Raw genomic sequence first — 17,267 nt, 5'->3', positions numbered from 1 at the left:
GTGTAGTGAGATTTTAGAGCACTGTTTCTGTTTTTTAAAAATCTATGTTTCCCCTGGTAAACTTAAGTCATACTTTGTTTTAATTAAGTTTAATATGTTATATATAAAAAGTCGTATATATGTGCATGTATAATATATGTATGTATGTGTGTGTACAAGCACACACATACACACGCACACAGAGCTGTTGTTTTATTTTCACCCACTAGGCTACCAGTCAGGAAGTTATAGAGAGCAAAGTTATATAATGACTCAGCAAGTTGTGAGTCAGTGTGGATTATCCTGCTGATACATTTTAACCCATGTTTATGTTTATCTCCTGTGTGTTTTCAATTTCTTCCCACTTACGGCATTGGTTGGCACTTCCCGTGTTAATGTGATTCTACCCTTTCCGGGAAAACTTACACATCCTGGTTGTCATGTCCTCGGCCGTACCACTAGAGGGAGCCACTCTGTAATGGGTGAGGTCAGCCTAACAGAAATAACGTGATCAGCCTGGTGCTGATCAGAGGCCAAGGCGACAGGTTACAGGTAACATATTTAAGATTTATTAAAAAACACATAGGTACCAAGTCAGAGCTTTGGCTAGGAATGATTTGGAAAAGAATAGAAGGCATTATTCCACAAAACATTCACAGTGTGTGCTAGAGACAGAGAGCAGGGAAGTGTTCTAGAAGCATTTGCGGTGGACGATGGATGGCCCGGCCTCGTCGTACTCCTGTTTGCTGATCCACATCTGCTGGAAGGTGGACAGAGAGGCCAGGATGGAACCGCCAATCCAGACAGAGTATTTGCGCTCGGGAGGGGCAATGATCTGTTGGTCAGGATGAGGAAGAAAGGCCATTAATGCACTAGAAAACGGGGCCTGGGCATTCCAGCATGGTCCGAATTTGGTGACCCCTGCTGAAGCTTCATGGACAACAGGGACAATCTTGGCTGTTAGATGCTGAACCCGAACCTGAACCCTAACCCATGGGGTGTGAATAAGTTGTGGATTTAGAGATTCTTCAATGAGCACATTTGGTTTCCCAGCTTCCTTTTACACAGTCTATTCCAAAGCATCTATGACACACCTGCTGCATTCAGTCTACTATTGGGCAAACTGAAAGTTGGCCCCAAATCCTGCATGGCCTCCATTTAAGGCCTGACAATGTTCCTGACTTCCATAAGCTGTTCTTCAGAACTCAACATGACACATATGCTCTGTGGACATAAACACCAGCAACTTCGAGGAGAAGTTTTGATTGTGCCAGAACTTACCACACAGGAACTTACTATAGACCTGATTAAGTACACTGAGATGCACTGTTTAACACAGAGGCGCCCAAGCATCCCCCACTGGGATGAACATTCCCCTGGGATAGGTCTGGGTTAGGCTGCATTGGCTGGCCCTACCCACTGCATAGGCCTGGCATGTAAGGACATGTTGACGTTTCTTAAATCAATGGATGGTTTAGGCTCAGAGAGCAGTGAATCAGGCCGAGGGTATGTCTCCCTACAGCAACTCTACAAATAGCTATAGTTGAGTAATTCCAAATTCCACATCAGACTTGGATACTTGGGTAGAAATAAATATGGACACTTGGGCCAACAGATAAGGTATTTCTGAAACGGTGGTGAAAGGGTTTAATTTCTGTTTATGCCTTGAGCTCTGGTTGAACATTTATTTGCAATACAAGTAGCTGATATTTACCGAGCACTTACCATGTGCCGAGCACTGTGCTAAGCATTTTACATGTACTATCTCATTTAATCCTTATAACCACTTTGAAGAGTAAGTACTGAATTACTCCCATATTCCAAATGAGGAAACAGAGACTGAGAGAGGTTTAAGTAATTGACCTTGATCACACCGGTTGGTACCTATCAGACCCAGTATGCAAACCTGGACCTCTCCCAGGTATTTTTTTGTTTTGTTTTAGAAATAACTTTTCATTTTCGTATAATTTTAGTTTTATAGAAAAGTGGTAAAGACAGTACAGAGAGTTCCTATAGACCACCCCCCACCCCCATTCAGTGTCAGTTTCCCCTAAGGTCACCATCTTACTGTGCCAGGTTTTTAATGGTTTGCTCTCATCACACTGGAGCTCAAAGTTCTACATTCATTTCTATTCAACACTCCAAGTTTGAAGAACTAGAAACTACCTAACTCTAGCTGGGTGTCTGTCATATACCCCCAACCTAGGTTGGCTTTGTCAGCAACCCGAGCAGCTGGTTTCATGTCCCTCCCTCCAAGGTGGGAAGATGAGGAGGTAAGTGCCAATCGGAGGGGCATCCAAGAATCACAAATCCTCAGAAAACAGTCTCTCTCCTCTTAACCCGCAGAATTCTGAACCTCTAATGTGGAGAGACAGCATGCTTCAGTCTAGCCCTCCCTGTTAGGTTAGCTGCAGACCCTTTCAAAAAAGGAGTGCAAGGGGCTTCCCTGGTGGTGCAGCGGTTGAGACTCCGCCTGCCGATGTAGGGGACACGGGTTCATGTCCTGGTCCGGGAGGATCCCACATGCCGTGGAGAGGCTGGGCCCATGAGCCATGGCCGCTGAGCCTGTGTGTCCGGAGCCTGTGCTCCGCAACAGGAGAGGCCACAGCAGTGAGAGGTCCGCGTACCGCAAAAAAAAAAAAAAAAAAAAAAAGAGTGCAAATCACAGAGAACTTGTCTGAATACCTCTCGTGTGTGTGAACTGCCCCCAGAGGGCCCCTTCTCCTGCTCCCTGGGGCGTGGATCAGAAGGTCCCAGCCTGGCCTCCTGATTTCAGAGTGATAACAGCCTCTGAGAAGTCATCAGCCACATGTAAGTTTGCCTCCAAAGAATGATGGCCTTTTAATCTGAGTTTCTTTGACTGTGACTCAAAACTCACACAGTGTAGGGGTTCTGATGGCTCAAGCATTGAGCTTGGTCATCCTGGGGCCATGCTGCACTTTTGAGCACTTGTATCAAAGGGTATGTCAGACAGAGAGATGAAGATAAAATTCTAATTCCTGGCCACTGAGGTGGAGTCACATTTAGTACTGGAAGAACAGTATACACTATTGAATCTACAGGGTTACACCTCTTCAGAAATAAGTCTGGTTCATCTGTAATATTTGTAACACTCTATACATGACATGCACTATTTTTGTGATGGGGAAAAACAACAAAATGTGTATTTTAGTGAGATATGGACACATGGGGGGCTCTATTGACCTTCACTGCAGCTGCTGAAAGTAGATGATTGACAAGGATAAGTACAGATTAAATTTTGTACAAGATAATTCAACTTCTTTATGAACTGAACTGACCTATATCATTTATAGTATGGGACTTGTGGACTTTTAACCACTGCCTAGCTCTAAAACCCATGAGTGCATGTGACCAAGATGTAGCCTCTGAAGAGTCCTTCACCTCTGGTTGTAGGGCTGGCATTGCCAGCAGCATACATGGGTCCGTCACCGAACTGTACCTTGATCTTCATGGTGCTGGGCGCCAGGGCCGTGATCTCCTTCTGCATGCGGTCGGCAATGCCAGGGTACATGGTGGTGCCCCCGGACAGGACGTTGTTAGCATAGAGGTCCTTCCTGATGTCAATATCGCATTTCATGATGCTGTTGTAGGTGGTTTCATGGATGCCAGCAGACTCCATCCCTGGAAAAGAGACACAGGCCATGGTCCTTGAGTGGTGAATAAAGGCCAGGTTGACGTGGAAGACAATGCGAGCAACTGGATGATCTTACACTGGACCAAAGTTAGGCAGGCATGATGCTCTGGGAACCAGCCATCTCAGGACCGAAAGGTCCTCGAATGCCCCTTGTCCTCCTACCTCTTGTCTAGGGAGGAAGCCCTTCCTCAGCATCTATGGGAGGGTGGGAGGCTACAACATCATATCCCTGATTTTTAATAGACTCACTACTATAAATGATTCAAATAAGAAGCAAAGTCTTCACATTGCCAGCAGAAGGTTCCATGCTGAGCCAATGTTGCAGCTGTTGCTCAGAACTTTCCCAAGTCTCTCTTTGGCTGCTGCCTTGTTCTTACTCCTCAAAGCTTTATGATGCTGAATCATCCAAAAAAAAAAAAAGCTTCATTTTATTTGGACAAAGACTCGCTTTTCTTCAATCTTTGCAGTTTTGTGATGTAATACTAATAATGCTTAGTGATTACTTACAGCCAATATCTAATAAGCATTGAATGCTCATTTTGGCCAAGTCCTGGGCTAAGTGCCCCCCCCACAGCTCGTGTAATCCTCACAGCCAGCCTATGAAATAGGTACTATGATAATCCTCATTTTACAGATGTGGACCCTGAGACTTCAGCATCCAAGGTCATGAATAGAGAATTAAGACTCAAACCCAGGCTCACCCCTCCCAGAGCCTGCCCTCTGTAAACAACTATGCTAACCCGTCTCCCAAGGTCAGTGCTAATGTAAGATTGGGCATTTCCACTTTTCTCTCCCCCTATTATTCCCAGACTCAGCATTGAACCTATCCTTCCCATCCATCCATCCGGTGGCTCCACTGTGTCCTAAGCACAGAGAGTATCTGATTCTTTCACTGTAAACCACACAGCAAGAATGCTTTGGGCTTGACTACAACATAGACAATGTTTTCTTAAAAAGAAAACTCCTTTTCTGGCCTCCTTAACTCTTAAAAATGTGACCTTCTTTCCTTTGACCTGGTTTAGAAATGCACTTGGTTTTGTGGCCCCTGTCACATGTCCCCACACGCAGAAGGGTGCTGGGGGCTGAGGGTCGGCTGGGTGCAGGTGGAGAGGGTGGTCCCCCCAGAAGCAGGGCCAGGGCGTGCTGCCTACCGATGAACGAGGGCTGGAACAGGGTCTCTGGGCAGCGGAACCGCTCGTTCCCGATGGTGATCACCTGCCCGTCAGGCAGCTCGTAGCTCTTCTCGAGGGAGGAGGAGGACGCAGCAGTGGCCATCTCGTTTTCAAAGTCCAGGGCTACATAGCACAGTTTCTCCTTGATGTCCCGGACAATCTCACGCTCAGCTGTCAGCGAGATACAAACAAGGTTTGCACAGGCGGTAAAAATCCACCTGCCCGGGCCTCCCTGGTGGCGAGTGGTTGAGAGTCTGCCTGCCGATGCAGGGGACATGGGTTTGTGCCCCGGTCCGGGAAGATCCCACATGCCGCGGAGCGGCTGGGCCCGTGAGCCATGGCCGCTGAGCCTGCGCGTCCGGAGCCTGTGCTCCGCAACAGGAGAGGCCACAGCAGTGAGAGGCCCGCGTACCGCAAAAAAAATAAAAATAAAAAAAATCCACCTGCCCTACTGCAGGCTCTCCTACAATACAGGCTCCATCCACAAAGTATATAAGTTTGACATTACATTCTGCACCCCCAAATCCATCAGGGCAATTAAATTATAAGTCCACTACAGAACCACTTCTGTTCCCAGCAGAGTGCCTCACACAGAAGGTTCTTAGCAAATATTGTCTGGAAAGTTCAGGACAGGATGAAAATGAGCTGGCTAGAAACAGGCAAAGAGCAGGAAATCCTTTGTACATTAACTTTTTTGCACGATTAACTAATGAATCTCCATTATAAGTGCTTTATAACAGTTTGTTATATTGGATTTTCAGTTGACCAGGACGACACGTGCCGAAGCCGCCCCTTAGAGGCCCCTACAGTTTCAAAAAGCTCCAGAGACCCATGTCATCTGGGCCAGGTAGGTTCTAGCTCAAACCCTTGGAAAATTCATCACCTTCCAGAAAGAGGCAGGCTCTGGCTCAGGACAAGTCCCAATTAAGAAGGCCCCAGTGGTGCATGGAAGAAGTGGGCAGGCAGACCGCTTTCAGACTCCTGCCCTCTGAAGTTCTAAGCTATTGGTTCCATCTGGGCACCGGGAACCTTCTGGAAGCATCTTGGAATTCTTCATAGGGAGTAGAGAAGGAACAGAATTCACTCAACTGCCTACTCCAAAAGGAGATTTTAACATCTTCAGGGCTCAAACTTGGAGTCCAGAATAAGCCTCAGGGATGTCCAGAAACCTAACCATTTGGACAAGACCAAACAGGCCAAGGGAGGGCGGGCAGCCAGGGTCAAGGGCACTGAGGACGTCCCGACATCTCTAGTGTAGTCTCTGCCTCTGGGCAGCGGAACACCAGTTTATAGTCTGAAGACAAATGTGTCGCTGCCTGCGGGTTGATATTTATAGTCACGAACAAGTGCTGCGTGCTTCCTCAGGGCCAGGAATTCGGTGTGCATGATCTCATTTTCTACTCACAGCATCCTGTGAGAAAGGGTCTATGATTACTCCCATTTTACAGATGAAGAGGCTATGGCTTAGTGAACTTGGGCATCTAGTCCGAGGTCACACAGCTAGTGAGTAGCAGAATTGGGACCCAAGTCCTACTGAGATGTCTCGAAAGACTGCCCATCACCACACCATACCACCTTCAGTCTCTATGTGTGAATGCAAGGGATTAAAAAATGTTCAAATAGTGCAACTCTGACGAGCTCATAATACCAGATGGTTATCACTGTTCTTCTTGAAGAAATAGTGTAATTGTTTGGCAATTTCACATAGCAAAATATGCATTGCTTTGCCCTGGGCATTAGAATCAGGCCTTGATACCTGCAAGGCTGCCTCCCATTGTTTCCTTGGATAATCACCAAGTCCACAAAGAACACCCCGCCCTTACACCCCCTCCCTTTATCTCCCGCAGGCCTCACCTGTGGTCACGAAGGAATAGCCTCGCTCCGTCAGGATCTTCATGAGGTAGTCGGTGAGATCTCGGCCAGCCAGGTCCAGACGCATGATGGCGTGGGGCAGGGCATAGCCCTCATAGATGGGCACATTGTGGGTAACACCGTCTCCAGAGTCCAGCACAATGCCTGGGGGACAGTTGTACACAATAAAAGTCACCAGGGCAGCTGGTATGTGATCACTTTCTGGTCTAGTAGAAGGGGAATTTCTAAGCCTCTTATTTGAAAGGAAGGAAGGCATTTGATAGGAGAAGTGGGGGCAGGGCTGGTTAAAGAAGAAAAAAAAGAAAAGAACAGGAAGAGGGAAACAATAGGAGAAGTCCTCCTGGAAATACAAGTTAAAGGGCTTAATTTTAAAGGTGAGAAGAAGACCTCTGAGGGCTGGAATTAACCCTGTCAATTTGAACTAAACCCCAATCCATCACAACCCGCATGTTTATGAACCATTAAATCCTGTAACTGATGGTGTATTCAGCTGAGGCTCTCACCCCCTCCCAACCACCTACCAGTTGTACGTCCAGAGGCGTAGAGGGACAGCACTGCCTGAATAGCCACATACATGGCTGGGACATTGAAAGTCTCAAACATGATCTGCAAAGCAATTCAAAGAGCTGAGTTAGTGATGCTGCCAGTCTTACCAAGAATGCACAAGACAGCATCTTGTTGAGGAATGCAGGGGGCCCACGTCGTTCTGGGTAGAGGAAACTAAGGTAAAGGAGGGCCAGGGAAGCCTTGATTACTAGTCAAGGAGAAATGAAGGTGTAAATGAAGAAACCATTATACCAGAGGCCTGATGGCATGGAGAGGGGGATATATGACCAGCCAGGTATAAGGAGGCTCTAGCTTCTGGCCCTGGCCCTGACTTGAACATGACCTGGGAGAATTCACCAAACTAACAGCTGAATAACGTGGACTTCATTCCAGGTCTCTTGATTACAAATGGAGGAGGAGTTTGGATGAGAAGCGTTCTCAGGGTCCTCCACTGTGAACAGTCCAGGACTTAATACTGTTATCAAAGCCAGAAGAAACAAAAGACAGCATCTATACTTCTCTGGTGTATGAAAGAGCCCTTTTTTTGGCTGCGCGGCTTGCAGATCTTAGTTCCCTGACCAGGGATTGAACCCAGGCCCTCTGCAGTGATGAAAGCTCAAGAGTCCTAACCACTGGACCGCCAGGGAATTCCCGAAAGAGACCCTTTAAACCTGAAGCTCAGACTGGTTGAAATGAGCCCTGTTCTGTGCTCTGAGGTTCATTTAATCTGTTCCACTTTTTTATGTAGTTGCTGGGTCAATGCCAGCCCTAGAATCTGATGCCACTCTGGCTGCAGTGAAGGAGCCCTGATTCCTGGAAGAAAAGAACCTCCTGCTGGTAACAGAGAACCAAGTATGAATGTCAATGTGGCAGCTCATGCAGTCTAGGGACACGATTAGAACCAGAGTCCCTCCCGGTCAAGCATTAGAAATCTGTGCCCACGGAGATGCCCACAGACCACCATTTCTCCATCTGCAAAACCCTCCCTGGTCTATTCACCAGAGTGAATATCTAGCATCATTTGCTAGACGGCCATAATTCCCAACTAAATATTTTACCATTCACAGGAAAAATAGCCCCCATAAGAAACAACATCTCTTGCTACATGAGCACTTCCCAGGCACACAGATGTTCCCCTGTAGAGAACAGCTGCTAGTGTGTTGGTGTAGCACCTAGAACTCTTCCGAGAAAAAGACCCTGCAGTATTTACATTTATTATTCTCTGAGGTCAAAAGATCATGGGCCAAGTCCAAACTCTGCCACTTTTAGCTGTGTGACCTTGGGACAATCACCTAATGTACTTGAGCCTCGATTTCTTCATTTATATTATCAGCATACGAATAGCTCCTGCTTTACATTGTTAAGATTTAAAGAGACAATGCATATAAAATGCTTAGCCCAGTGCCTAACCATAGCAAGCATGAAATTGACACTAGGCGTATTTATTTAGCAGCTCATCCAAACTGGAAATCTTGTCTGGCTGGTGGAATGGATAGTCTCCTGATCCAAAACCTTTGAGCTTCAGACAAGTGACAATAATAACAATAATAACTATTTGTTGAAGGTTATCAGACCAGGTACCATGAAACACATTTAGCATTTACCTCATTAATCTTCACATCAATCCTTTGAAAAATAATAGTACTAATATTATTCACAACATATGGACAAGGAAACTGAGGCTCTGAGAAATTAAGTGGATTCTTTAAAGTCACATAGCTGATTAAGTGACAGATCGAGTTTTCAAACCGGGATCTGTCGGACTCCAGAACCAAAATTCCCCATTTTATGTTATCCTGCACTTTGAAATGACTTCTCCTTAGAAGGTTTTAACCTAAACATGTCACATTTTCACTTAATTCTTGGAATTTTCCTGTTGCTCTTGGAATCAAGGGGCCATTCCTGCAGTAAGGATGTCAGTGCCATCAGGATGCTCCTGGCCTTTGGAATCCTGGAAAGTTATCAGCCTGTGACTGGACTGTTGGATGGGCCTTCTCGCTGCTGTCCTGCACAGCCCCTTTAACACAGGACTTTCCCCAGACACCAAAGTGCTGGGCCCTGGAGTGCATATTTACCTGGGTCATTTTCTCCCGGTTGGCTTTGGGGTTCAGGGGTGCCTCGGTGAGCAGGGTTGGATGTTCTTCAGGGGCAACGCGAAGCTCATTGTAGAAAGAGTGGTGCCAGATCTAGCAGGGGGACCAAGGAAAAGCACAATGATGTGACGCTGTAGGGACACTGCAGTCCTCAAAAAGGGATCAGAATGGGCTAATGAAACCGGGTCCAAATAAAATGCTAGAAGTACTCATTATGTGTCCCCATTTTTACAGATGCAGAGACTGAAACTCAAGGACTGTAAATAACTTACTGAGGGTTCACAGCTAGTAGGTGAATGAGCAAAAATGCAAACCCCGGACTATGAGGCAAGATGGAGTAGTGGTTAAGGGTACAGGCTCTGGCATCAAACCTGGGTTCAAATCCTGGCTTAACCACTTCTTGGTTATGTGAGCTTAGGCAAATTTTAACCCTTCTCAGCCACAATCTGTCCATGGGTAATATAAAAATAATTTGTGGGCTTCCCTGGTGGCGCAGTGGTTGAGAGTCCGCCTGCCGATGCAGGGGACACAGGTTCGTGCCCCGGTCCGGGAAGATCCCACATGCCGCGGAGTGGCTAGGCCCGTGCGCCATGGCCGCTGAGCCTGCGTGTCCAGAGCCTGTGCTCCGCAACAGGAGAGGCCACAGCAGTGAGAGGCCCGCGTACCGCAAAAATAAATAAATAAATAAATAAATAATAATTTGTATGTCTTTGTGAGACTTAAGTCAGGGAACCCTAGAGTTGCTATTTAGCCCAGTGCCTAGCCCAGAGTAAATGTTACTATTATTCAACTATATCTTCTTTACCCCCTATTTGCACTGTAGTTAATATTCATGGGCAAATGACTTAGAGTAGCAAGTAAAAGGACAAATGAATGAATATATGAAAGGATGAATGAAGCTGACCTAATTGCCTAATTGCCCCTTTTAATCTTTGAGGGGAATTTTCCTCCCCTCCATTCCCTTCTTTGCTCCCCAGGGCTGAGAGAAGCCTGCCTTGGTCAGCACACTCTGGACCTTTCGTTCTTGGGCAGACATTTGGCCTTCAGGTGTTTCCAAAAAAAGCCAGTGTCTATTTCTAGCATGTCCGTGTGATGCACTTTGTACATACTTGTGTTTGCTTCATGGTTGAGCATCCTCTTTATTTTTGAGCTGTTTCTTTGTGGGGTTTTTTTTGTTTTTTGTTTGTTTGTTTGTTTTGTTTTTTGCAGTACGTGGGCCTCTCACTGTTGTGGCCTCTCCCGTTGTGGAGCACAGGGTCCGGACGCGCAGTCCCAGCGGCCATGGCTCATGGGCCCAGCCGCTCCACGGCATGTGGGATCTTCCTGGACCGGGGCACGAACCCGTGTCCCCTGCATCGGCAGGTGGACTCTCAACCACTGCGCCACCAGGAAAGCCCTGAGCTGTTTCTTTTGTTAATTTAATTTTTATTTTATATTGGAGTATAGTTGTTTTACAATGTTGTGTTAGTTTCAGGTGTACAGCAAGGTGATTCAGTTATACATATACATATATCCATACTTTTTCAGATTCTTTTCCCATGTAGGTTATTACAGAATATTAAGTAGAGTTCCCTGTGAGCATCCTCTTTAATCCCTGGATGCGATAAAGAACAAACCATTGTGAAAAAGTTTCAGTTAACTAGTTATTTTTAAAAGACTGAAAATTCTCCACTAGCACCAGAAATATTAAATTCATTCAGAATTAAAACAAAATAAAACAAGAACTGCTAGTGAAAGCTCATACATTAATAAAAGCTAGATCGATTTTAAAGAGTCTTTATCTTATTGCAGTTACTTTGGTTTTGAATTTGTTGTTTCTAGAAAGGAAATGAGACTCCTGAAAGTTCTATTCCTTTGTTGGAGTAAAAGCAACACAGTGTTCAAGAAATCACAAAAAAAAAGAAGTGAAGAAAAGAAATTCTACCAATCGTATTATATACTATGGATACTCTGAAGCATCATCTAAAAACCAACCAATCCCTCTCTCTCTCTCTTATTCTTCTCTCTCTCTCTCTCTCGAAGACCCTTTGAATTTAAATTTTAAAAATTATGGAATGCTTTATTTGTTCCAAGGATCTTTCTCCAAGTGCATTCCTCTGAGACGCTGCCAGCTCCATGGAGAAACTCTTAAAAGAGTATTTTCCTACTATTAATATCTTCTTCACAGTGAAAACTGCAGTCTTAACCAAATCCAGAATCTTAGACTCAGTAAACCTAATGAAACACAATTTTTGTAGAGAAGCAGAAGTTTCAGCATTATTACTGATAAATCCTAGCAACACTATTTTCTTTTACACTAGTGGGAGGGAGAGAGAGAGAGAGAGAGAGAGAGAGAGAGTGTGTGTGTGTGTGTGTATGGAGCTGACAGATATATAAAAGTCCAGATGTTCTGGTTCTAATATATTTGCTGCATTTAAAAAATTTAAGTCACTTTCTCATTATTTCTTCTGCTTTTTCTCTGATCACTTGTGTTTCCATAATGCCTAATAACAAACATCAAAATCCTAGGATTTAACTCTTCTCCCCATTAGCTCTTCTATATGGGTCTGGGAGATAAAGACTTCACTTAATGCAACACAGGGAGATACTTTGAAAAATATTTATTTAAAAATTTTTGTCATGCGCTTGGGCTTCAATATGTTGAGGAACATTCAGGAATGTATGAATGTATAGTTTTCTATAGTGAAAACAAATAAATATATATATATATTTTTAATGTTCAGGGTGAGTTAATGAAAAACTTTCAAGAATGGGTGGGTGAAGGCAACCCTTTGTTCTCCTGGCTGCTACTCATATAATGCTTGTCCTCGGAGGGCAAGCCAGTGGACTGAGCAATAGACTATTAATCCCCACCATTGTCTAAGGACTACTGTTCTCATCTGCAGAGCTAGCTCACTCTAATTGGTTTATAACCCCTGTTAGGCAAAGGATTTGCTTTTTTTTTTAATTTAAAGAAACAGTTCAGGATTTTTTTTTCCAGTTAGTAATAATCTAGAAGGAATATCAACAAGTAAAAGTACAATTGGGCAAAGTGAGCCAGTTCTTTTCCCCAGCAGTAGCAAGATGTTTGGAAACAGGAACCCCAGGAATCATGCATGAATCTCCCGGTACCTTTTCCATGTCGTCCCAGTTGGTAATGATGCCGTGTTCTATCGGGTACTTCAGGGTCAGGATTCCTCTTTTGCTTTGTGCTTCATCACCCACGTAGCTGTCTTTTTGTCCCATTCCCACCATCACCCCCTAAAAAAGTTTCAACACGTCAGGAGCCAGCCTCTCTCAGAACTTGTGAACTGATTACAGTCCGAACACAAAGGGTTAAATCATTGCAATCAAAGTTCCTTCGGTACCAACAATGATATGTTGAATCCTACTGTCACTAAGTTCTTAAGAAACAGCCTTAGTTGATTGGAAACAGGCCTGAATAGTTATCTCAAATAGCAGAGAACCCTGAGGGTAAGGCAACTTTGTGTCATTTATCTTCTACATCACTTGATGAGCTCTCGTAGGGCAAAGATTGTATCTGTCTTGTTCGCAATATGACAAATTGCTTGGCACATATTCGGCACTCAGTCATTATTTGTTGAATGGATATGTAAATTTTTACATATTAGTTACATGGCATTTTGCCTCTTTTAATCCTTTAAACTGTACTTTTGAAGTTGTCACCTACCCAAGAGTATATCTAACCGTTATAAGCAAAAACATTATTTCTACAAATGATCACTCTGTGCTTGATTTCTCATAGATAAATTCATACCTATCAACACTGACATCTGCCTAAAGTAGTGGGATGTATTTTTTAATCATTAAGGTGAAGCTTTAAAAAAGAGAGAATTCTCATTACTAAAATTTAAAATTGCACTGGAGTGACTTAAAATTAAAATTGTAAAACAGTCGTGGCTATTATAGTTCCATAAGTATTGATTTATGCAAAATATCTCCATCCCAAAAGTTCAACAAAGGGACAGAGTTCATTCATGGGGAGAGGCTTCTATTATTTGTTCTTGTGACTCTATGCCAAATTGAAAGCTTACATATCAATCAGATAGGCTCAATGTGCAAAATACATTTCTGCTGTGAAGGAGAATTTCTGAGATGAAACTCTCAGTTTTTACCCCGTGGCTGCCATCAACATTTTGTTTCTACATAATGCTATGTAAAATTACCATGTGGCTGTCCACATGTATTTTGTTGACAGCTAACAGACGTAAAATTACATTTGGTAACAATGCTGATTTTCATCTAACATTAGGTTCTGTGAGAGTGAGTGACCTGGGCTTTTATTTTAGTTTCTTTCCAAAGAGTAGCTATGGAATACATCAGATAACCCATAAACTCATAAATATTTCTGATGCTGATGACAATGATTACATTTAGACAAAAAGGATTTATGAAAAAGAGTCAGTCTTTGTATCTGATAGACACCCAATAGATAATCTATCAACATTGTGTATTAAATTGGCACTTATTTCTAGACGTCAATCATCAGAGGTACATTTTTAACATGGTTACATAATTCCCGGGCAGAGAGCAACAGACAATCTATGAATACCCATAGCGGGTACCAGAGACATAGAGGGACCAAATCTATAGCTTTGTTTCTCTCTGTTCCAGAGAAAATTTTCCTCACCTGATGTCTGGGACGTCCCACAATGGACGGGAAAACAGCCCTGGGAGCATCGTCCCCAGCAAAGCCAGCCTTACAGAGCCCAGAGCCATTGTCACACACCAGGGCGGTGCTGTCCTCTTCTTCACACATCTTGGCTGGAGCTACGACACAGGGTCCTGCAGGGAACAGGGAGGAAGCCACCCCGCTGTTATCCAACAGTCATGGCACTTAACCTGACCACTCCCACCTTCCAGGCTGGGTTGAGACCCCTCCTGTGTACTCCTAGAGCGCCCTCTGCTGATTCTTATCTAACACAGCATTTATCTCAAAGTATTTTCATTACACTGAAACTTTTTATAACTAAAACTCTGATTTCCACGTTCATACAACAGGTCTCTAGCACCGTGGCTGGCACGTCACATGTGCTCACAGGCACTTTAAAGACTGACTAAGTAAGTGAATGAATGAACTACTGCAGAGCACATATGGAATATCAGACCATGAGATCAGATATTCACAGGGACAAGTCATTTGTTAAAGAAGTATCTGGAATTTGCTGTCTGTATCCAACCATCTTCACATTTTTCTAGATATGTTATAACTTCAAATTTTTTTCAAAAATGTAGATTTTGAGGAATGGGCAGCATGTGAAAATTTGGAAATATTGCGACATTTAATGTAAAATGTTTAAAAGAAAATTCTCTTTTGGATCCTGAGGACTTTAAATTTTACCCTTGGAAAAACATTAGAACCAATCAAAACTTTCTAAGAAGGTGCTTTAAATTGTAGGGACCACAGTTATTCCATTAATAAAAACCACTGCTACCCTGTAAGTCCAACAGGCCAAGGTGAATCCAAAACTTTAGACATCATGCAGTAGAATGCTTTGTTGCCATTAAAAAAGATAAATAAAAGGATAAGTTACAGGTATATTCTTATGTAATACTAGGTTAGAGAAAGTAACATTGTATGATCCCATTAAAAATGTATTTTTATGCACTAGAAAAAGATTAACCATATTTACCATGATGTTGATGGGGGTTATTTTTGAAGTGGTGGGTTTTCTAGGTATTTTAAATGATCATCCCTGAGTTCTGTAATATTTTCTAAATAAATTGAGCATGTATTCTTTTAGTAAGAAAACAATATTTTAAATATCCCATTGTTAAGCTTGGATCCTACAGCAAAATTTGGAAGGCTGGAGCAAAAGTAACAACTTAAAGATCTGGGAAATTGAAGGCTTATTAGAGAACGTTTTCATTTAATGCCCTCGTTTCTCAAATGAGAAAAATCAGGGGAAGTGATTTGCTCAAGGGCACACAGGGCCTTACAGGCAAAGTTGAACAAGAGATCAGGTCCCCTTGGCTACCCTTCAGCTTTCAATCTAGACTCCTTCCATTTTCTAAGCAGAATTAGGTGAAAATAGTTTTTAAAGAGAAGGACACCCAGAGTTCTCTGCCTGACTTTGAGATGATAGGATTTCAGGTTCAGGAAGATTCTTCTAAGTTGGTGAACTCATTGCACCCCCAGGCCTAGATATAAAAGGCAACTCTTTTAAGGAAATTTCTGGGACCTAAGAAAAGAAAAAAAAGCTATTACAGTGTGAGTTGTGCCAGACCATTCCCATGAAACCAATGCTCCGTCTTTCCAAATGCCTAGACCTTCCATGGCAGTGTCTCATGCAACGTAACCCTTTGCAAAGAGCATGAACCTCAACTGAAAGGACATATCTTAAAATCCAGGACATGTACTATTATCGCCAGCTGACAAACCAGGAAATCAAGACTCAGGTTGGAATGATTTGTCCAAGATCCCAAAACTGGTAGAGTTAGGACAATAAAAATTACAGCACATGATGATTATGGGCTTGGATTCTGGAGTCTCACTCTGGATTTGAGTGTGGCCTTCACCGCTTAGAAGCTATGTGACTTAGTAAGTTATGTAACATCTCTAAATCAGTTTCTTTATCTATGAAACAACAGTAAAATCTGTATGTAGCACATAGAGTTCTTATGGGGAGTAGATTTTCTAAAAGGCATTTAAAATAATTTATGGTGGCATATACATTATGAATTCTCAATAAATATTATTTTAAAATTATTAGCATCATTATGTGATTATTATCATTATCCAGATCTTTTTACTACTAGTCTTTGCTTCCTCTCCACACTCCCTCTAGGCCTATCACAGAAACCTTCACCTTGTGGATTCTACTTGTAAGAATGGAAAATGAGGTTTATCAATGGCCGACTCTTTCTTTTCCCACCCTTCCCTTCCCTTTCCAGACACTGAATTATGTTTGTCAGTCATGTGATTTGGCTTCCTTCCTAGCAGATTAAGAAGCAAAAAAGAGAGTTGAGAAATATAAGAGAGAGAAGGCAGAAGAAGCAGTCGGAGTCCGAGGCATGTGTCAGAGGCTGTCAGCACTGGGTCAGCAGCCTCTCTGGATGTGCTAAGCAGACTTGCCAAAACAGAAGTAAGGGCTGAAAACAGGATAAAATACTTGGAATTAGGAGGCTCTAAAAATGTGATGGTGTGGTCACTATGAATACACATGTCCTTCGTAACCCTTTCCGTGGGCAGGAAGGGTTTGGGGGAGTGTTAAGATGCACTGCAGATAAAGTAGGCTTAACGCTCAGCATCAGCAAGCGTGCAGAAAATAAAAAAATCTCAAAATTTGGTAAATGTGTTTTTATTTGGCAAAAAGAAAGAAAGAAAGAAAGAAAGAAAATGTCCAGGAAGAATTTTAAAATCTCTAAAAGGAGCACTGTCATTATAGAAATCTGTGTCCCCAGAAAGGACCCAGCTCAGTGGTTTGCAACTCTTACCTAACCTGATGAGCAGCTGGGTTTGGAGCAAAGCATTTCCTAATTAGGTAAAACACACTTGAATGTCTGCTTTTGGAACAGCACCCGGGTCAGGGGGTTTGCTCTAACCGACTCCAGTGCATCTTGTGCCAAAAATGAGTAGTTAGTGGGAGGGGAACGCTCCAGGTCCCAGCTCGACAGCCTTGAAACACAAACCATATTTAGTCATGAATCACAAAATGGAAGGAAAATCTCAGTGTGAAAACTCCAGTCCGGGCTGAAGCTGCCAACCCCTGATTTACAGCAAAGAGCAGCCTGTGGTGGCAGGGCTGGCTCCCAGGTCCCGCCCGGCTGAGAAATGCAAACCAGACATCGCACAGGCTGAGACGCAAACAGCTGTCAGACGCACACTCGGCTCCCTCTCTCTTTATTCACAAAGATTCAGTGGGGCGCCTGCTGCGCTCTGCTGCAGACGACCAACCAACCGAGACGCATATATCTTTTTTTTTTAACATCTTTATTGGAGTATAATTG

The 17,267-nt window shown here is 43.5% G+C and overlaps 1 protein-coding gene across 1 annotated transcript; it reads right to left on the bottom strand.

The window, feature by feature from the left end:
- Positions 1 to 525: 525 nt before the first annotated feature.
- ACTA2 (actin alpha 2, smooth muscle) lies at positions 526 to 14,121 on the bottom strand. Its single transcript, XM_081245876.1, has 8 exons — positions 13,948 to 14,121; positions 12,429 to 12,557; positions 9,300 to 9,410; positions 7,200 to 7,284; positions 6,661 to 6,822; positions 4,786 to 4,977; positions 3,440 to 3,621; positions 526 to 814 (listed from the first exon to the last, which is right to left on the bottom strand). Exons 1-8 carry the CDS (start codon positions 14,074 to 14,076, stop codon positions 671 to 673), a joined length of 1,134 nt encoding a protein of 377 aa, XP_081102002.1. The 5' UTR covers positions 14,077 to 14,121; the 3' UTR covers positions 526 to 670.
- Between the last annotated feature and the right edge of the window lie 3,146 nt (positions 14,122 to 17,267).

The sequence above is a fragment of the Mesoplodon bidens genome (genome assembly GCF_964165515.1).
Source record: "Mesoplodon bidens genome assembly, chromosome: 1".
Classification (NCBI taxonomy): domain Eukaryota; kingdom Metazoa; phylum Chordata; class Mammalia; order Artiodactyla; family Ziphiidae; genus Mesoplodon; species Mesoplodon bidens.
This window is presented reverse-complemented; position numbering and strand designations above follow the sequence as displayed.

Bases quoted from the DNA above. Each gene is read 5' to 3' on its own strand.
- ACTA2 (XM_081245876.1), bottom strand. From the start codon at position 14,076: ATGTGTGAAGAAGAGGACAGCACCGCCCTGGTGTGTGACAATGGCTCT. The intron at 9,411-12,428 runs GTACCGGGAGAT...TCCCCCTGCTAG, and splicing joins ACTGGGACGACATGGAAAAG to ATCTGGCACCACTCTTTCTA. The intron at 815-3,439 runs GTACAGTTCGGT...CCTGACCAACAG, and splicing joins CCAGCACCATGAAGATCAAG to ATCATTGCCCCTCCCGAGCG.